The sequence below is a fragment of the Xiphias gladius genome, chromosome 1 (genome assembly GCF_016859285.1).
Source record: "Xiphias gladius isolate SHS-SW01 ecotype Sanya breed wild chromosome 1, ASM1685928v1, whole genome shotgun sequence".
Taxonomy (NCBI): domain Eukaryota; kingdom Metazoa; phylum Chordata; class Actinopteri; order Istiophoriformes; family Xiphiidae; genus Xiphias; species Xiphias gladius.
The window spans coordinates 18,309,018-18,330,984 of record NC_053400.1 but is presented as its reverse complement, the minus strand read 5'-3'; the positions used below and the strand labels follow the sequence as shown (position 1 = coordinate 18,330,984).

Below are 21,967 nucleotides of genomic sequence, written 5' to 3'. Positions count from 1 at the left end.
AAAGAGGTGATTACAGAGAAGTTCAGAAATTACATTAGGCTCCCTGTGGCGTCAAGAATGCCAAAGTGATTAAAAACAGATGGAATAACAGCAACACTGGTGCTTGGAGCTCAATCTGCAAACAGGAAAGTTTAACCTCAACAGGCAGCCTCTTTCCCTTAATCATTCCCAGACTCCCACTTATTATTATTTCAACCCAGTCTTGGAGCTGAAGCAACGAGCCAGTAAAAATAAATTCAAAGCTGCAAAAAACTTGTTCTGCTGCACCGTTTCATTGTGCATATAAGAAAAAGTTTTTAAAATAGCATAACTTTTTGTATGTGTAGCCTAGAATATTTACTTGTTTCTGCACAGCTGGGGTACTGAGTAGAGTAAAAAGTGCACTAAAATAACTTTCTAACGCCGCTAAGAGACTTGAACTGCATTATTTTAATTCTACTGTCACATAGCTTTAACTGATGTAATGGAAAATCAGTAAGAGGAGCCTCGGGCACATGCATTCACACACACACACACACACACACACACACACACCCACACAGACACACACGCACAGACACACAGACACACAGTGCCTCTATCTTAAAAGAAATAAAATACAAAAATGATGGACCCAAGGACAATCAGATGGACAAGCAGACTAAGACCGACACTCACTCTCTCTCTCTCACACACACACACATTTCTTCCATCTCTTCTCTGTCCAAAACACACACATTCCCAAAGAGACTACTCACCGATTTCCCGTTGTAGTAATACATTAAAGAGTTACTGCCCATTCCAGGGACAGGGTAGGCGCAATACATTATAGCTTTAACAATTTAAGTGAGAAAGGTATACTACAGCAGCACACTAGCTTTCTCTCTAGACATACATCCAAACGGTTCAAAAGGGACTAATATTTCTTTCTGTACTGGCCTCCACACACGACCCACTCAGAGGAAACTTATGCAAAGCAGGATTGTACCATTCCGCACTGTGGGAAGGGGTGGCTGTCAGAAGGGAGTGGCTCATGTGGTGCATCCCTCTCTTAAGCCTCTAAGTGCTGAGGCAGAGAGGAAAAGGACGAGGGGGAAGGGAGGTGGTGGGGAGGTGGGTATAAAAAAGATAAAGGGAAGTGGGTGGGACAGAAAACAAATGTATGAGCGGATTTAGAAAGAGAGAAAAAAAAATGTTTAATTCCAGGCATAAAAAATGCTGATTTTCTGCAAGGGAACCCTAACAAACTGGAACTAAAATAATTTCATTCTAAGCAGGATTTCATAAATCTGTGTAATTCAAAATCAACCAAATGAGTCCATAAGTAACCGGGGTGAGCCTGTTCTCTTCCACATGTTTTAATCCCGAGTGTCTAATCTTTTTGTTTTTGTGATGATTTAACGAGTCTGCGGGCAGTGAGGTGAAATATGGCTTTTGTAAGAACAAAACCATCTGGTAACACATTTTACCTGTTCCCACACACGGCTCAAACACCAATTAGGAGACATTAGTGTGAGAAGGCTCAACATGTAAAGAAAAAAACAAAACAGAATCCAAATCCAGGAAATGACAGAGAGAGAGAGAGAGAGAGAGCGGGGGGAGAGAGAGAGAGAGATACAGAGAGAGAAAGAAGATGGACTAAAAATGTATTTATGAAATAGTTTTGGTGCTGGCATAGTGAGACCCTTAGCTGAGAAGTGCCTGTAAACACAGAGTTGTAAAGCATGCAACAGCTGCAAATGGGCTGGCTCGTGACGTCGGAGCAGGAAAATAATGCTCCATTTCCTAAACCCCGAGGGCCTCAGACAGGGGGGACCGCTGGAGGGGAGGGCGCAAAACATCGACAGCCATTTTACCATGGTTTACTGTCACTGCCCGCCACACAGCTCCCCATTACCTTTATCGTGTTGGAGGAGGGGGAGGAGGGGAGAGCAAAAGGAGAGGAGAAGAAAGGAGAGGAGGAGAGGACAGATACCATATTCCATCAGAGTCCGGTCTGACCGGAGCCTTTCATGTCTACCACTCCTAGCTTCCTGCACTAAACACAGGCCTGTAGAATCATTGAGAACATAATTGTTATAGAAAGATGAAAGCTTCCACTTCCTTAAGAAAACAAGGCCTTTATTATGCTTTTCCTTTTAGTACTGTTATTATTTATCCCCCTTTCTTCTCTGGGACTCTTTTAAACTCATCCAAAAACACTGGGTCTACATGCTGTTACCGCTTTATAACTGGCGCTGTTTCAAGTTGATGCTTTAAGGAAAATGATCGTGATAGAAGTGTTTGAAGGGGTCTAAAACAAGTCCAGACACACAGCACAGTGTTTTGAGGAAAACAAATTAAAGCAGGGAGAAATGGGCATTAATTTGGGAAATCATGCACACATACTGTATCATGCCAGTGCTGGCTGACTCTTTAATACCGGTTCTGCAGGAGACACAGTGACTATGCCTATGCATTTTAAGTTTCGTGTAACTAAACCTCATGAATCAATAATCACGACACAGAGGTCACAGCCTCGATATTGTGGAAACCAGTCAGCATCGGTGTCGGGCTGAGAGCTCAGCTCCATTCACCTGTTCACACCACCCTCTCTAAAGACACTCGAGGCATCACTAGGTGCTTTCCTTGGGATTTGTTTGGGTGTTAAAAAACACAGAGCAAATCCACGGACTGAGGTCACCCCCATCTCACACGTGGATTTAGAGATGATGTCATCAGATAGGAAGATTGTTTCCTGTAAGAAGCTCTGGTTCTAATTAGCGAGGGCTGACTCGGATTGGGGGGGGGGATTCAGACCCTCACATTGCAGGGTTTACTGGGTTAAATTTACACCACATATAATACAATTTAATATTTTTTTAATAGTCATACTGCCAAAGCATAAAAGTATGATGGAAAATCAGTGGGGACAATATGGCCTAGAAGTATTACAATAAAATCACATTAATTTGTACTTTCCAGCAGATTATAAAAATAATTTCTAATTATATAATTAATTAAGTTAACCTGGACCCAGATAAGTGGCCGAAAATTGATAAATGGATTAAAAAATTAAAAATGTTTCATTTCAGGTAAATTAGGTCTTTGTGAAAATGGACAAACCCGTTATAAGATGAGCTTCCTACCTACTGTAACTAGCAGTACTCCACAAATAAAGCATCCTACTTTATAAGTTTATAACTGTGAAACATCTCCTGACAGCCCAAAATCGGATACAAAAATATTTTATGACTAAAATTATGGCAGGCTATAGAAAATATTTTAGACTTTTGTAAGACTTTTAAATAATTTCTAAGGTTTTCGATGTTTTTTAAGACTTTTAAAGAGCTCTTGTAATTGTTCAGGTTTTGGTTACTTCGGCTTATTAGGCCTCTTGTTATTTCACTGCTATGAACTACACTTTAAATTAAATGGTTTTCCTTTTGCAAAATAATGTTGACAGTTTTTCCTCCTCCTTTACTTATGGATGTCAAAACAAGTAATTTAGGGTGGCACGGTGATCAGCTACTCATCTACTAATCTGCTCATCGGTCAGTGCTTTACAACTGCATGCATTTGTCTCTCAAAGTAAACACTATATATGTAATATGTACTAATCTGTCTTAAAGATTTCTCTTTCTCTCTACGATGATCAACAGGAGTCCAACAATGCTGCTTCACCTGCAGCTCGCAGACGTACTGTGTGACGACATGGTGTGCTCTTACCTACAGCTGTCACAAAGGTCTTGATAGGAGAGACTTCCCCATATAAGAAGCCACGAAAAGAGAGTGTGTTGAGCTTGTTTGGATCCACACAGAAACAGAAAGTGAAGAGACATCGTGAACTTTAATAAATCTGAAATTTAAATGAACTTGACTGGCTGCCACAGCCATTAGACACAACACTGTCTTTGCTTTCCGTTAAAATTCCTCAGCTCTCATCAGCCAGACCCGGCCCATTAATTTGTCCAGCCACAGAATAAAGACATTAAGCAGAAAAAAAAAAAAAAAAAAAAATTATTCTGGGATGTAGTGCCCGTGTTTGAATGACATGATAAGTGTCATAAAAGGCTTAAAATTATTTTTAAAAGGAGGAAAATAAAACTGAATGTTTCAAACAGATTTACTTCACCAATTAATCTAACCAAATTCCATTCACTTTTTCCATGCACTTTATTAGTTTAAACTGGTTCTATTGTAACCATTTAACATGTATCTTTTAAATGTGATTTAAACAAGAAACAGGTTTTGTTATGTGCATGTGTTTGATTTTTAAAAATAACCTAGAGTTTGAGCTGCGGAAACTGGTATTTTTTTATTTATTTTTTGTGACAAAAATACTTGTAGCAGGTTTTAAAGCATTTATACAAAAACTTACATGTTATGGACAATAACATCATACAAATTGGATATTTTAGATATTTATGGTAGTAATCATTAAATCAGCAAAGTTATAAAAATTCCTGCCCATTATAATTTTTCTTTTGTTTTTATGTTGCATGCATTTATGTTTCAAATCATGTTTTACACAGATTAATACTTGGGCACAGTGGACTTCAAACAACAGCAGTTAAAAATTTGCACTAAAAGTCTGACAGCTGTAAACGTATGTAGCAAAGCTTCTAACTATATCCATTCTCCAAGCTAGCAGAAATAAAACAAAAAAACCCGACATACCTCATTTGTTGGGCATCTGTCCTAAACCATCTGCTGGAAAGACTAAGAACCCTGAAACCTAAAAATATTTTATTTTCCTGACAAACAGCTCACTTTGTTTACATTCTCAGGTTCACACAGACAGATTTGTATCGCTCCCCATTTTAGATTAAATGTGACAATAAAAAAATAATTAGTTATACTGTTTGAATTTTCCTACCACCTACTATTTGAGCAAACTCTCTCATCTTCTTTGTCACTGCAACAATTACAACTTTTTATACAGCAGAAACATCACTTTTATGGTCTTTTCACCAAACTGTAACAACCTCTGTTGTGTGTCAGTTAGACAAAAGCTTGAGGACAAAGCTCATTCATCCTTATAAAATCTGCTCTCATGTTATGCTTGTGTGTGGTGTGTACTGTGCAACCACAGTGGAACAAAAATGTAAATCTACACTTAGGCATATTTCAAAAATGTCTGCACAATTTATTCCTGAAAATAATAAATAGTTCCATTCTTCAACATACCAGAGCCACTAATAGTGGTTTTGTGAAGTCCATTTAATTTTTGTGTGTCATGAACTACATAATAATGCTCTATTGATTCACTGGTCACTCCTGAGCCGATCAACTATTTATTATATTTGAAATGAGGCACTCGACAATAGCAAAACAAGGGAGACAAACATACTGACATCTTTCACTGAACAGGACGGTCACCCACTATCACCATCACATCGGAGTGGTGTGATTTATCCCTCTCTCTCTCTCCCTCACTCACACACACACACACACACACACACACACACACACACACACACACACACACACACACACACACACACACACATAACCTCTGACCGACAGCTGAGACTTGGAGTCAAGAAAATCAGCTAGGACATGGGCTTCATGTGGTTCAGTGATGTGTTTTCCAGGTCACAGCAGCCGGGCTTACATGGTCTCTAAATAACAAACAGTCTACCTTAGTGATTGCTGACAGGCTGTGTGTTCTTGAGCCTGCCAGCGATCTGAAATCAAGGTTTGCATTAATGTTGCACACTCACGCAAGCCCTTCGTGAATAATTTACAACAGGCCAGAATGTGAGTAATGACTTTAATCTGTGCATTATTTTCATACTCTTTGTCCTTTTAACTCTGCGTTCTCCTCACAGATGAAAGAGGTCAGGCCTCTGGCTTGTTTGCCTGTTCCATTATCTGCAGCCTCTAATGTCAGTGGTAAATTTCAGCAACCTAAACAAAGATAAACACAAAGCCCAGGGACCCAGTGGTTGCTGCGACTGTTCAGCATCATCCCCGTCAAACCAAGGGTGTCTATCTAATCAGCCATCTGATGAGGCCATCTCTGAGGAGCTGACTAACCGGGGTCAGGTCAAAGCCTAAAATGTTGTCCCCTGCCAGTTGAAAGGGCTGAACAATTTTATCACCAGCAAATAACATACACAGCCAGACCTAACAATAATTTTCGAGTACTGACATGTAGAATACACATTATACATTTTGTAACACACATTGAAGTCCCATTTCTGTCGTGTTTCTATTGAAAAACTAACCCACACAGACAAGTACATTTTGGATAAATACCCCATTTATATAGATGTAAATCACTCTCAACATCTCTCATCTTCCACGTGCATCTAAAATAAACTCAACATGGCTATCCCATCGAAGTCGCCACTTGATGACAGCAAGCACAACATTCCCCTTACTTTTAGTACCAGTTTGAACTGAGCAGCATGTACTTGACTTGTCTGAGCTTGCTTGCTCTATACGGCTGCTCTGGTTTTATATGGATGGGCTGAGACTCAATCACACAGTTTAAAAGGGAACAGAAGAAGCAAAACAATGATCTAAAAGCAGGTAAAAGCTGCTTAGGTCTGCAGAGATGGCTGTTAATTTTCTGTGGGTTTGTAAGCATGAGAGACCCTTACATATCACATGGAGTTATTTGTTTCAGTGTTAAAATCAAGTTACTCTGGCACAACATTGGTTGGCAAACAAAAATGTCTGAATGTCATTTATACCTTTCTTTCTTAAGACCTTTCTTCTCATTCTCAATTTTCAAATCTTATTTAACTAATTTTGAGTTTTTTCTGCATGTTTAAATTAAATTAAGCACTAGTAAATAATGTCATGACTAGCAGATTAGCCAGTCAATTTATAATAACAAGTCCTCTGTATTTTTATTGGTAATAAAAATTGGGCACATCAAGAAAACTTATTTTGGAGAAAGCCTGAAACTAAAACAATTACAATGAACTTGCTAGAAAACAAGTTTAAATTTGTGGAAAACATCTCTTTGCTGAAAATTGGAATAAAGCGTTTGACCTAAAAATTTCCAGACTACGTTTAATTATTTTCAGAATGAAATTAATCTAAATTGAATTCTCAAATTGATGCACAAAAAAAGTTTGATTTTTATGTCCTTTAGATGGTTACAGCCATTTACTCTAGCTACTAACTTTTTGTTCCATTGTGATGCAACTGTTGTAGTAATTTTTGGACATTCATATGCACTGATACACAGTGTCACTTCTTATATTATCAAACAAAACACTGATACAAACTCTTATTTCCAAGCACTTAAAATGATACATTACATGAACTGCAGTACAAAAATCATTCTGCTGGCTCGACTAATGACATGCAGATCTGAGCGCACACTGCTGTTTCAAAACAGCTTGGAAAATTCGGCCTCCTTCCTGGCACACAAACTGTATTGGCCTTATTATTCACCTAATGTTTTCCTCTCATGGCCTTGGTTCATCATGCTTGAATTTGAACTGGCTGCACCAAGAAATAATGACAGTGGACTGGGGACAATGCTCTGTCTAGGGACTCGTTAACAATTTGAAAAATCAGTGAACAGTCCAGGATGTAATGGAAAATATATGTACATGTACATATATTTATATTCTTTAACCCAAACAGTGTCAATGTTTAATGCATGTGTTTGTGTTTTTCCTACATCAAATAACTAAGATATAAGATGTAAAACATGCAGACTTACAAAAGGCCTGAGGTGGTCCTGGCTGTTTACACAGGGCTTTTACTGATGCATTTCATCCACAGTCTGCTCACCAAGCCCTATTTACTATGTTCCACCCTGCAATGTTTCAAAAGCAGACACAAAAAGGAGCTACTCTCTCGACAACAGGAACACTAAGTTACTGTTGTAGTACAATATTATGATCTCATCTTTGAGCTGTTAAAGACAGATGGATAGAGAGAGAGAGACAGATAGAGAGAGAAGATATATCTTTTGAATGTCATGCACCAGACAGCACTGCGAGGAACATATCTGGGTCTTAAGATTCAGAGCCTAGAGCAGACTTCCTTTCTTACAGCTCACACAGTAAAAATCTCTCAGAAACAAGGGTGTCTGAGTGATCTGTCAAAAGCAAATGTCAATCTTTTTTGTCATCCACACTCAGGGTTCTCGCTTGCAAAAGTCCCCGAGGGGAGCTGAATCTCAGCCCACCACTTTCTTTCTCTCATCCTGCAGCCACCGTCGCCAAAGCCAGGGAGGAAGTGTCACATCAAGCCGCTGTGCCTATGACAAGGGTTTGGACGGGGGTGTGTGTGTGTGTGTGTGGGTGGGTGGGGGGGCACTGTTTACACAAACAACCTGACATGCACACACATACACACCATGCCCTTGCAGCCTCCCATAAATATCCTACAAGATGCAACTCTCCCCCACAAGCTACCAACCCACCCCCCCTCTCCATCTTCAGTCCTCCTGTCAGGCAGGTGCCCACACAGCTGCCCATCAGCATCCCTCAGTGTAGCAGCCTGTCTGTCCAATGACAACATGCTCCGTCCTTTGCTCCCAGTGCTCAGTTTATACAGTCAAATAATGCAGGGAGCCAATTATAACCAAGGTGTCTACTGTAACAAAATAAAATGGGAAAGCATTCATGCATGATCGCTTTCAAGATGTTTATCTGTCACACAAGATGTTAGATTTTTTTTTTTTTTTTTTACGTTCAGCTTCTGCAATCGACAAGCCTGAAAAACTGCGTTATATAATCCCTGAAATAATGGCAGACAATAAGGATTTATTAGGTATATGCATTGCACAGTTACAACCACATCTGCAGTATCACATGTCTGCAAGCACACATCCAGCGGACCACAGAGGAAAGTATGTGTACGGCTTAGGGAGGAGGTTGACTGTATATGAGATGAAAAAGACATATAAACATTTAAATGTTTGCAATCACCAGCTGGGCTGTCTAGATAGTCTTCACATCCGGGTGCACTGCAGTGTCAAAACCTAAATGCACAGAGGATGTGCTCCCGTAAATATTTTGATTGAGCTCCATCATGTAGTGTACACACACATGATGCTCGGACTTGCAACCTACATTGCCCATCTGATTTAAAACTCCTACTTTTATTTTTAGACTGAGGACGGCGAATACAAGCTGGAGGAAAAAGGGGATTTGAGAATGAAATAAATAAATAAGAAAATTCCCAGCAGTAGACATAATGATAGGAAGCACTGTGTTGATTTTTTCTTTTTTTTTCCAAATCAAGCAGCTATTCAGGTCTCTGGTGAGACTCTCGCGCATTGCTTACACAAGCAAAAGCTTTCAGTGGCATCTGCAGCTGCATTCATGCTTTACAGGTACGCTGCAGGCTCTTCACACAGCTGCCTCTGGCGAAGTAGCTCTGACTCCAGGTGCACCTTCCCCCCCAAACACATCTCAACGCCACCATAACTACTTCCAGTGCCAGCAACACAAACATCGGTCTTGGCTGATAACCATCCTTAGACATACAGTAATCACGCTCTGCAACAGTCACTACACACATTTTTGAAGGGCCAATAGTAGCCCTTTACACCACTCAATAGTTCCTGCCACCAGCACCTCACTTATGCTTCCCATTAGTCCAATACCACTAAACCTAACACTTCCTAAAACCTGCCAGACAACCTCCCACTCATACATTTTTCCACATATACCACCTATCAAAAAACTGGCTTTATGTTTTCCTTTCTCTGTCAGCAGGTTATAAGAGACCTATAGCCCTTTATTCAACACTGCCATCTTTATTCTTTAAAAATGGGATCAAAGACTAACTGGGATAATTCCTCCAGGCTCCAGGCTTTATCTTCTGAGCAGTACTGAGTGACAAGAAGAAGCTGTTTTTTATCCCATGCTCTGTCACTGTTTTTCCCCATCTAGCATTGTACTGCTTGATTGTACTCTTATGAGTCACAGAACCGCACCTGCGCCCATGTGTTAAGTACTCACAAATAAAAGCCCAGCGTCCATTTACACAACAAAGAGATGTAACCCGCGAGGCAGCCATTCTTTGCCTCCCTCCCTCCGTCTGACAAGACCTCAAATATATCACTTACTTAAGAGGAAGGCAGCGCACGTTCCTGCTGCTGCCAGAGACTGCTTCTCTCCCTCATGCTCTGACAAACTTCTTTTCAAATACAAATCCAGAAACAAAACACATGCCAGCCTTTTATGTTCCCCGGCCTGTTCCATATTTGATTTCAGAGGAACAGCAGCAGAGGTGACGATTATCAAAGCTCTGAAAGGCAAATCCTGTCTCAGACTCACTCAACAAAAAAATAAATAAATAAAAGAAAAAGAAAAACCTTTTCATTGTTTAAGGAAAGGAAAAGGTGGGATTGTGGAAAACCAGTTGCTTCTTATTAAAAAGTAAAAAAAAAAAATCATTGTCTTGTACCAGTTCTAGGAATTTAAGGCAAGGCTTAATAAAACCTTTGCCAATCCACCAGGGTTTTAACAATGAACATCTGACTTACTGATTTATGCATATTAATGAACTCCAACACCCCCTGTCTAAGCGAATGCAAGCTGAGCTCCACACTGCTCTGCATCCTAATGGTTTCTGCTCCACCGGGATCATTACCAATAGAAATTTCAGATATTCTGTGCTATTAATCTCTGTCTGTCCTCCTGTTCGGCTACGTAATGACTAATTAAACATCAAAAGAGGAGAGCTGGGGATCGGCTCTGACAGCCTCTCTTTCTCCCAGGAGAGGCTGTGAGGAGGCTAGACTATGACAGGGCAGCACTGAAAATCAATCACCTCGAGGTACACATGTGTATGTGAGTACATGCACGAATGTGTGTTCGTGCATGTACTCACACACACATACAATCACAAAAAAATGTACACTAAGATCTACCCTATAGAGAATTTTACATACTACTATTAAACAACAAGCATGTGAACAACAAACATGAAAGGTCAGAACTTTGCTTTCTAGATTAACTGGCATCACTGGCATCACTTTTTCAAAGACCCACACAAAAAACTGAATTCCCATCCAAGAATTGTGGTAGTGATGTCAAGAGTGCTCTTTGTGTGAGAGGGAAGATGTGAGTAGGAAAGGTTTGTGTGTGTGTGTGTGTGTGTGTGTGTGTGTGTGTGTGTGTGTGTGTGTGTGTGTGTGCGTGTGTGTGTTTGTGTGTGTCTGCTTAAGTAAGCTCACTGTGAAATCTATTTATATGAGAGGTGAGATGATCTTCCACTCACAGATGAAGGCAGGCCAGGAGGGACCTTGCGAACCTTTTTTGCTTGTAGAGGATCTGTGGAGAGATGAAAGCACATCCATTCATTTAGAGCAAAAAGGAAGCAACTGTGAATGTGCTGTAAACAAGCCATAACTCTGTTTTTCCACAACACAGGTTCACCAGCAAGACTCATTCAAAGTCCTGCTTGGGAATACATAGTGACTGCCGCATGAAAACCCTCAATTGTACCTGAAATGAATGCTTTTACAAGAATGTTTTATTTCAGCCGGTCTTACTTCGTTCTACATCATTTATATTCGTTTTCAATTTCAAGCGCATTGCATCAAAGACGATGAAAGAGGATGTTACATGAGTTAGCAGGAAAATACTTTACTGTTGTATTTTTTCTTTAATATTTCAAATAACACTTTCCATTTGTTTTTTTGGAGTCTTTAGCCCCATTTGGACAGGATTTATTTCTGTAGGGCAGGTGGGGTGATTTTTGCTCTGGTCAGTGATTTTAATCCTGTCCGGCAAGCACATGTGGATAATTTTTCCTGCCAATCCCAGTAATAATTACAGGCACAATTATCTGATATTCAGTGAATTTTCTGGTCACCTGTAATCTAAATCCCGTTCAGAGCGACATCCTTGTATTTTTAAAGTTCTAAATTTCCACAGGAAGAACTGCTGGTCCTTCTACCTTTTTTCCTTTTTTTTTGAAATTTGAATTCTGTGTGAAAATGGAGGAAGTGAAAAATGTTTCTGCTAGTCTGATAGATGGAAACATCACAACACCATCCTGTAGGCCTATTTTGGATCCAATACAATCATGTGGAAAAAATTAAAGCCATCAGGAGAGCAAGACCGTATAAAGGTGCATCAAATGGGCTGTTTTAAAGTTGGCTATAGGTAGGTGCTGGTATTGTCGTTTAGTTTGGTCTGCTGAATGTATTACAGACCCCATCCTGTAATTTTGCATTGGTTAAAATGTCGTCTGAAACAATGAGTTCAATTACAAAGGAGCACAGCGAATATTTCATGACACATGATTCATTTATCTAAATACTTTAGGATCTACACTCTCCTGAAGAGAAAGTACAGAAAAAGGTTAGAAGAAAACCAGATGATCGTTTAGAACATTTTGTGTCAACACTTTGACTGAGTTGGAACTGACCAATGGGTGGAGGATCTTGTAGAGAACGTCTTCTGGGATTGGCCGCATTGAAGGAGTAGAACGGAGCAGCTGATTTCCCTGTTGTAGTCACTGAACTAGGACTCGTCAAACCAACGTCCGACCTGAGAGAAGACTGAAAGAGGAAACAAACACACAGATGCTTAAAACTAAAGGAAAAGAAAAAAAAACAGGTTTCCCTGTCAGGAATGTGTGTGTATAATTCCCTTGATTGTAATAACAATAACAATGTTATAGTCAGCTAGCAAGCCCAATCAACTACAGTTTTTTAAGTGGTTTATTTATATCATGCAATTTAATGTAACTTTAGAACAGTTTTGTCCTAAATAATACAAAAGCATGGGAAGCATGCAAGCATTTACAATGTGTTTACTGTAAAAAGCAAATATCATAATATCTTTACAAAAACATTATATTATAAAAATGAAAACATTATAAAACACGAAATGCAACCAAAATTTTTTGTAAAGAATGTAAAAATGGTTTTTAGAGTAACATATTGCATATTAGGGGATATGTTACATATAACTCCTGTTTGTTCTGCACCACAGGTCAGAAAGTGCCAGCCTTTGAAAGCTCACCATGTCCTCCTATCACCAATATCTATTTGACCTCTACAACCCCAGCAAAGTGGGTTAAGAGGGCAATGAAGAGCTTGGTGTAATTAGAGTAATCAGTTGCAGACCCGCAGAGCAGGGATCAAGTGAGCGATGTGTAGAAGTTGGCTCAAAAACTCGCCTCGTGTGCCCTCTTAAAATCTCCTTTGCAGGCTGAGGATTGACACAGTAACAACAGAGACCTTTCCAGCAGATGTTCTTCAATTAATGTTCACATCAAACATCAGGATGTGGAAAAAATGTGATCTCAGTGACTTTGACCATGGCATGATTGTTGGTGCCAGACGGGCTGGTTTGAGTATTTCTGAAAACAAAAAACATCCAGTGAGCAGCAGTTCTGCAGATAGAAACACCTTGTTGATGAGAGAGGTCAGAGGAGAATATCCAGACTGGTTGGAGCTGACAAAAAGGCTACAGTAACTCAAATAACCACTCTTTAAAACTGGGGTGAGCAGAGAATCTCTGAATGCACAACACGTTGAAACTTGAGGCGGTTGAGCTACAACAGCAGATGACCACGTCAGGTTCCACTCCTGTCAGCCAAGAAGAGAAATCTGAGGCTGCAGTGGGCACAGGCTCACCAAAACTGGACAGTTGAAGACTGGAAAAAACATAGCCTGGTCTGATGAATCTGGATTTCTGCTGAGGCATGCAGATGGTCGGGTCAGAATTTGGCATCACCAGCATGAATCCATGGACCCAACCTGCCTTGTAACACTCCAGGCTGGTGGTGGTGGTGTAATGGTGTGGGGCATGTTTTCTAACACTTTGGGCCCCTAAATACCAGTCAATCAAGGTTCTGAATGCCACAGCCTATCTGACTATTGTTGCTAACCATGTGCATTCCTTTATTTACAGAACTTCTAATGGCTACTTCCAGCATGATAATGCACCATGTCACAAAGCAAAAGGTGTTTCAAACTGGTTTCATGAATATGTCAATGAGTTCAGTGGACTTCAGTGGAACTGAACACCTTTGGGATGTGGTAGAAAGGGAGATTGGCAGCATGAATGTGGTGCTGACAGTCCTGCAGAAATGATGTGATGCATTCATGTCTACATGGACCAGAATCTCAAAGGAATGTTTCTAACATCTTGAGGAATTCATGCTGGTTTGAGAACAATTAGTATGATGTTCCTAAAAAAATGCTCTGTGAAAGGTACTATTAAAGAAATGCAGATGATTTTAAAATGTTGGTCATCAAAAACTGTCAGAGACAACATAACACAAATGTGATCTACAGGGAAAAAACTGGTTTTGTAAAGTGACAACCTGTCACTGACGCCACAGCAAGGACATAGCAACATACCCACTTCTGCTGTTGCCTTAGTTCAATGATACTGAACCCTACAGCAACACTGGCTCTGGTCTCTTGTACACTAGCTACTCAGTCAGGAACCAATAAGGAGTCATGCAAATTTGACTGTTTCTGACCTGGACTGTGAAGACCTCTGAATTACTTTAATTACCCAGTAATGAATTGGTGAGGGTTGCTGCACCTCATTCTGGGGAAGAATGTCTATCATGCAAGAATCAGAAAATCTAATTCTTGCAGATTAAATACTTTGTCATTTTTAATAATGGGGTAAAACCTTTACATCTCAAGATTGTAAAAATTTCAATATTAAATGCAGAATTTAAGGAGACTTTGTGACACAAAGATCCAGAAATTCAGATCTGAAATGTTAACAAAATCATTTGCAGCTCATGTGAAGTGCACCTGAACACTGAATGGCAGAAGTGAGCGAATGAGAAAGTCTGACTCAAAACCATAGCGAGGCTCTCTTCTGAGCCTCAGGACTCACATGCCACGTGAGGCAATTTGTGGGTTATGATGTACAGTAGTTGCCACATGGCTACCTGCCACGTGGCAAATAGATCATGAGATCAATTGTCTTATTTTTATTAAATTATCAGGCTTAACCAGCTGACAAAACACACACTGAAAGGCTACATATAGGGCTGAAAAGCCGGCTCAATGGCACTATTGGCCAACAACAAAATTAAAAATACTTAAAAATATTTAAAATGTTGCGCTGTGCAACTCTCCCAATGGTTACTGTTAATTATTTATAATGCTTTTATGGCTGTTGCCACCATCCATTCTTAGCAGATTGTGTGTGGAATGAAACTGATTTATAAGTCTTCCTGTTTCTGTTCTTAAACCAGATAATATCCATAATCTCAGATCTCTGCAGCTGCAGGTCTACACACATTCTGCACCAATAAAATTTAAGAAAGTGCCTTTCTTAAATTTTCTCTGTCTGATCAAAAATGTCTAACTATCAAAATTATGCAGCATCATGTTAGAGAAGGCCAAGATTCTTTCACACTGAATTGCATTGCAAAGAGCCGTTTTCATAACAAGAACAATCAGAAATTTAAAACTGCTAGCTTTGGGCAGAGCGTTCTGAAGTTACCTTTAGTTTGATATTGGATTTATGCATGGGGCAAGTGAGGGTCCCATGATACATTCAGTTTCCCAAGGGATTTCAATTTTAAGATGATTTTGCCAAGCTTTAAAAGCAAACAGTAATCGTAAAATCAAATCTAAAATTAGCAGTAGGGCAAAGAAAATAAGTTACAGTCAAGTAGATTTAAGTTAAGGGTCTCATCTCCCAGTCGTGGCTAAAGCCTGACTGCTATGTTTGTAGTAATTATAGTGAAGGGAGCTCTTACATAGACAGGAATAGAGGGATTTACATTAATCCAACGTTGATTAAATAAAGGCACGATTCCCTTTTTGAAACCAGTGGACGAGGGGCAAGATGTAAGTTTTGCAACATTTTTAAGTTGGAAAAAGCATGACTAAACAAAATTTCTTACCCAAGAGTCAAATTTCAGAGATAAATCAATGTTTTTTCCCATCTATCTATCTATCTGTACCAGAGGGTTAATATGGAAAGTACTTGGGGGAAAAAAACTAGCTACATAATACCTCTATCTCTCTGGTCTGTTGAGCTTTTACTGCTCACTCAAAATGTACAGATGTTTTTGCCACTCTTTTTGACACACTTCTGCCTGGGTGAGACTACCTAAAAAATCTAGTAAATATTGTTTGACTTGTTTTCAAGAAAATCATTTTTATTGGTATTGGGGAACATCAAAATTGTATATAGCTCTACATTGACAGAAACTTTGGGAGCATCATGAATTTAACAGCTGTTTAGAAACTCACCTGGCTGCCAGATGCTCCAGGATCCCTCCCATAGCCAAGAAATGAAGCCCTCTCCGATTTACCTGTAAAAACACAGGACGTTATAATTACCGTTATCTTTATGAAATGTAGGCACACACAATGGATTCTTACCTAATGGTAGACCACATACAGTATCCTGATTGTGTTGATTTGGTTCTTTATCAGAACCAACACACTGCAAAATTATGACTAAACAATTTTTAACATTATCCAGGGTAAGCAAATTCACACTGGGGGCTTTCTAGTACACAGACAGTCTTGTAATGCTGGTTATTAAACAGCTACATTGGAGCAGTTAAAGCTCCTAGTCCTTGTAATACCAAGCAGTCACTGAAAGCTGTCCCTGCCAATCTGGCAATTTAAACCAATATCTTTACTGTCACAAATCCAAATCTCTAACACCAAGTCTACTGCTGTCAGTATGACGTCTTCACTGTGGGATATGAAGAAAAACTGAAAGCTTTAAAAGCAGAGATCAACAAGCATGCTTGAAGGTCAAGGGCTTCAGTGTAAACAATGTACAATACTATATGCTGTAGTATACTTACATAACGTGTAATACCAAAAAATAAATACCAACACACACGGAAATGCACAAATATTTTTAGGATGGAATTTTATATAAAGAAGCGCAAGCAGGGTGAGTTTCACAGGCTTCTGGAAAATAGTGATTTCTACTCAGGGAGAAGGGCTGAAGTGTTTTTTTTTTGTTTGTTTTTTAAACTACCATAATAAAATACCATTGGCAAATCTTTGTTTACTTTTACTTTTATCCACCATCTTTGATATTATCTGACGCTGGCTGGAAACAACGAGAAAGAAGGAAGGAGGGAAAGATCAGTAGATAGAGGAATGAAGTGACTGACTGACTGACACTTATTTGATATATTTCACTGTCTTGCAGTAAACTGTCCAGCCTCCGTGAGCTTTTAAAACAGTCATACCAAATGAACTCCGGTTTCCATCTGTGTATTTCATAGAAATGGGACTCCCTGAGGTCTTGTTACAACGTAGTATGTACTAAATGAGGTATTTGACAGACATACAGCTGTTTTAGACAAGTTGGACCATTTGGCTGGTAGTTCTTTGAGTTGTAGCAGAATGGTTCCTTACTTTGACAAATGTTTTTTTTTAAAGCCATAACAAAACCTGCAATTCTGTAAAACGATGTTATGTGTCACAGAGTTTTCAGTATGCAAAGTATGTTTTCAGTGAATTACTTGCTGACATAGTGATAATTGTCAGTGTCCTTTTATCAGTGTCACATCCAGCGCGCACACCTCAAAGGAAAGCTCCCAAGCACCCATCAGGGGAAAAATAAAACTTTAAGCACACAACCCACATGAATCATACACATCACAATATCCAAACTCAGCAGTTCTACTCCGCTGGAAATACAAACAAACAAACAAATGAGAGCTCCTCTGGGAGAATGATGAATAACTTACATAACAGCATCGTACATTATTTTTGTCAGACTTCCAAATATTACAAGCACAGACACAAGGGTTGGACCTAAATTTTATTTACTCTGGGGAAAAGGTAAATATTTTTTTGTGAGTTAAACTTGCATAGCCTGGATCTTTTGTTACACACAATAACTGATCTGAACATTGCTTTCACAAGTGCAGGTGAACAGAGGCACATCTAAGAGAATTCACTTGTGCTTATCTGAGCAGTCCTGCCGGAGACAGTTGTTCTGCATCTGTGCAGACTGTCTCTAGAGACCAAGGAGGCTGAGGAAATCAGGCAAGATGGTTTAACTGGCAAAGCTGCTTCTCTTGTAACAATAATGTGATACAGTTCTGAGCCATCGCTCTTGCAAAAGGAAATAGGATTAAGTTGTCAACTACCACCAATGTTATCCTAATCATGGCAGGATGATGAAACATCTTTTGACAGGGAATTTTAATTTCTTTATTTTCTGTCTAACATCTAAAGGTGGTTTAGTGAAATTCATTTTCATTCCTTAAAGGTCTTCTGAGGGAAAGGTCTGGTCAAGTACGAGAGTTAAATATTCATCGGCAGCATGTGTTTTGTCACACACACTGTGTCTGATGTGAATAATTGATGCTCACTGTTAGAGTTTCAGGGCCCACCAGGGCAGACAGATGTGTTTGTGAAAATAATGTCTTAGTCCGCACTAGGACACAGAGAAGAAGCCTAATAGCTCCCCAAAAACTGTGGATCCTGGCAAAACAAAGCGTACTAAGTCGCTCTCCGTCCATTCCTCAATCAACAGTGTAGCTTAAACTTAGAACACACAGGAATATACAGTATAACCAAGGAATCGCTGAGCGAACTCCCACGCATAAAAATCTGCTGCAGTTGTAAGCAACAACTGTCATTTTCTTGGTAACAGGAATGAAAACTGTCTCAATGTGACTGTATGTGAAGATTGTAGATGTTGTGAGAAATTATAGTTGCCACCAGTCTCACATTAATTTCACCTCATATCTAAAGTTGCAACCATTATTTCTGCTGTTTTTGTGAAACTTTAAAATAAAAAAAAATAAACAGAGCTAAAACTTCATGTTCTTAACACCATACTAGCCAAAAATAAATTTGAAAATATTACACATGACAGCAGTCCCCCTTTTCCTCCGTTTAGGGAGTTTTCATCAATGTGCCTATCTGTTCACATTGAAAGGCTCCCCATCCTCAAGAATGGAAAGAATGGTGTTGTTGGTCTATTTGATGCATCAATTTTATGTACAATGTTTCTCGAAGATAATTAGTTGCTTTATTGACAGTGTATTTACTCTGAAATGGAGTTGGATAAAATGCAGTTTTACTTATGATCCTGATTCTCTGCAGATTAAAAGCAGACGAAACAACAACCAAGTTCATAACAAGATGAGTGTACAAGATCACAAGAATACAATCACAGGGCAGAGTCGAAAAACGTCATCAAATGTCACTGCAAACAGCACCAAAAGAGAAAAAGAAGAAACAGCAGCCAGCTAAAGCACTTGTGTCGCCACTGGAGATGCCCCCCCCCCCCATTCAGACCCTACGCCACCTCCTATGAGCTGAGTCAGCCAGCAAGAGAAGGAAGCGGCAGTGCTCAGGGGACCGGCCACGTGGCAGCACTGGGGATTAACTTCAGTACCATGTATAGAGGTCATGGATGAACAGGTTTCTTAGTTCATTTAGACTGTCCTGCTGAAGACGCAGCAGCTCTAACCACTTTATCTGATCATCCGTGCCCTTAGAGGTACTACAGAAGTGGTAAGTCGCTGACTCATCTGCCTTTCTGCTCTCATCCATCTACCTCTAAAGGTCCACCTGGAAACAACCAGTAATATTTTTTCTTCTTGAGCAGAAAAAATTGATGTGAAAGAAACATTCTGACAAAGGCCGATCATCACTCTTGAAGCCAAACCCTTCTGTTTTGGGCAACAGAGAAACAATTTAAATTCCTCTGTAGCCTCTTAAACTTCACAACTACCCGAGAACAACTCCTGGTTATGAGCAACTCTGTAAAATTTACAGTTTGCAATTACTTGGCAGAATCTCCTGTCTGACGCAAAAATACTGTAGCTCATCATGAGGAAAACAGGTCACTGTAATAATCTATTTCCCAATAAAGAAAACAGAACTCAAAACAAGCTGTTAATTTTAATAAAGTCCCATTAATGGAATGTTTAAGTTTGAAACAGTAACTTATAAATCAAAACCCATTCCTACTGAGAGGCAAGAGGACGAACCAACACAAGCACAATTTATCAATTTCATGAATTACAGGCCTGTTATTAGCAATGCTTTGTTCTCCCTCCGCTGAGCAGGCCTATGTGATCACTACCTCACAACAAGATCAACACTAATATTGTTATTATTATGTCTTGAGTACGCAGGCCTACTAATGAGTCTAAAGTGCAATGATTGATACGAAGCAAAATTCATTATCTGCCTTAAAACATCACAGATGCAAGAGATACAAAATGTAAAGAGCAACATGAGTCAAGCAGCTTAATTACTGCAATCATCATCAATAATATAAACTTAAATATGCAGACTGCCATCAAACAGCATATCCCCAATGAGATGAAAAGTCAATCTCATGAGGAAAAAAATTCCATCAACTCTGATTAAAATATTCTGTGAAGCTGCTTATTAGCATATCATTCTGAGGCGTGAAGGTGCAACTATGTTGGTGAAGCATTTTGCTGCAGAGGAAAATCTGTACCCAATGGAATGTGTCCGAGGAGACCAAAGAAAAAATTAAAAGCAAAAAGTTTGAGATATTTCAGAGGCAAACAATGTTCTGGCAAAAATAAGTAATTTACAGCAAGATGTCTCAAACCATGTTTTACACTAATTTTACCACTTGGGCTAACTCTACTCATCCACAGTTTATAAGACTCACAACCTAAAATCTTGCAGCCATGTAACCAAGTACTACCATCATGCTTTGCAGTAGGGATGGTGTCATCTGTGCCAAGTTTCTGCTAAATATAGGACTTTGTATTACAACTAGAGTTCAACTGTTGTTTAGTCAGATCCAAGAGTTTTTTTTTTCACATGATTTAAGTCTTTGGCTGTTTTTTTTTTCCATATACCACACTGCTGTCATGTGCCTTTTACCAGGAGTGTCATGTTTCGGCACATTCTGCCATGCAGCCCAAATTTGACAAGCGTTACAGTGATAGCCTATTTTTCTGGCGAGGTCTCTCATTGCCGACAAGGAAGTGCACCATTTTGTCAGTTATCCTTTAGGTTATTGGCAGTGGCAAGCAGTTACTTTTACAGATAGCCCGCCCCCAATCACCCACCACAAAAAAATGGATCAGACTAAAACATACCTTTTCATGACCGAAGCAGTAGCAAATTGCTCTTAAATTCAGGGCCTGTCCTGTCTCACAATTTTGTGCTGTCTGTCTTTCCTGTGCTGAAAGTCTCTCTCCTGCGTCTTGCTGCACTCTGCCTGGACATCTTCCCCTTTCTGCACTCCTTCCTGGCTGAAGAAGTATTTAAGTTATTTTGAACTGAGGAAACATAACCAATGTGCAGTATAGAGAAAAAATATATAAAAACACTCCAGTGACAGGGCAGAATCCTGTATTTTCCTGCCTCAATATGCCGTCTCAAACTTCTAAAATTTACTGCAGGTCCTTCACAGAGAACCCTAAACCTTGATTAACAGAAAGGAAAATTTATTAATATGATAAAAAGCAGAGCAGAATTAAAAGTTTTGGGCATTATGTTACATGGTTAACTGTAATTAATACTGTAAATAATACACCTTAACTCCTCGTCGTCACACATGTTGACCAGGGTGATTAGTTAGACAACTTATACTGATTTGAGATGATAAATCAAAGTGTAAATTTTTTTTACTTGCTACTTGCCACCTCCTAACACTTAGGTAAAAAAAACTATTGAAATAATTTTCTAATGCGCAAGGACAGTTTCCACACGCATCTGCACGTGTATAATTATGCGTGCAAAATCACAACTGATCTCAGAACGGTGGAAGCTGAGTCAAGAGCAGCTTGACAAGCACACTTGTCTGTAGGTAGCTACTAGCTAACTAGTTACCCGTCAAAGATCACAATATTATCCATCATGCACAAGCGTCCAAAATATGCTGCTCCCCCCTCTGCTTGACAAGCCCCAACCTTTGTCAGGAGGAAACGGCCACGCCCATGAAACTTAAATGAATGATCGATGTAATGGCTGGTAGTCTACCTAGCTTCCAGAGACAACAGCCTACTGTGGCCACAAGAGGACAGAAAATTACAAGATGAATGCAAACAGGCAATATCAGATCCTTTATGGGACAGGAAGCTCTTCTGAGATGTAAGATGT

At 39.5% G+C, this 21,967-nt stretch overlaps 1 protein-coding gene across 6 annotated transcripts in view; it reads right to left on the bottom strand.

Moving 5' to 3' along the window:
* tcf12 (transcription factor 12) overlaps positions 1-21,967 on the bottom strand; it is an 81,536-nt gene that overhangs the window by 26,318 nt on the left and 33,251 nt on the right. For 5 of the 6 annotated variants that reach the window (XR_005707387.1, XM_040126175.1, XM_040126138.1 and 2 more), the window contains exons 6-8: positions 16,136-16,197; positions 12,322-12,454; positions 11,167-11,219 (exon numbers count right to left, since the gene is read on the bottom strand). Coding sequence is in view for 5 of the 6 variants with exons in the window: in XM_040126175.1 (XP_039982109.1) it covers positions 11,167-11,219; positions 12,322-12,454; positions 16,136-16,197 (248 nt within the window). In the remaining variant the exon portion in view is untranslated. Of the gene's footprint in view, positions 1-737; positions 927-11,166; positions 11,220-12,321; positions 12,455-16,135; positions 16,198-21,967 lie in introns of those variants that run through there. The other variant, XM_040126167.1, reaches the window with a different exon arrangement.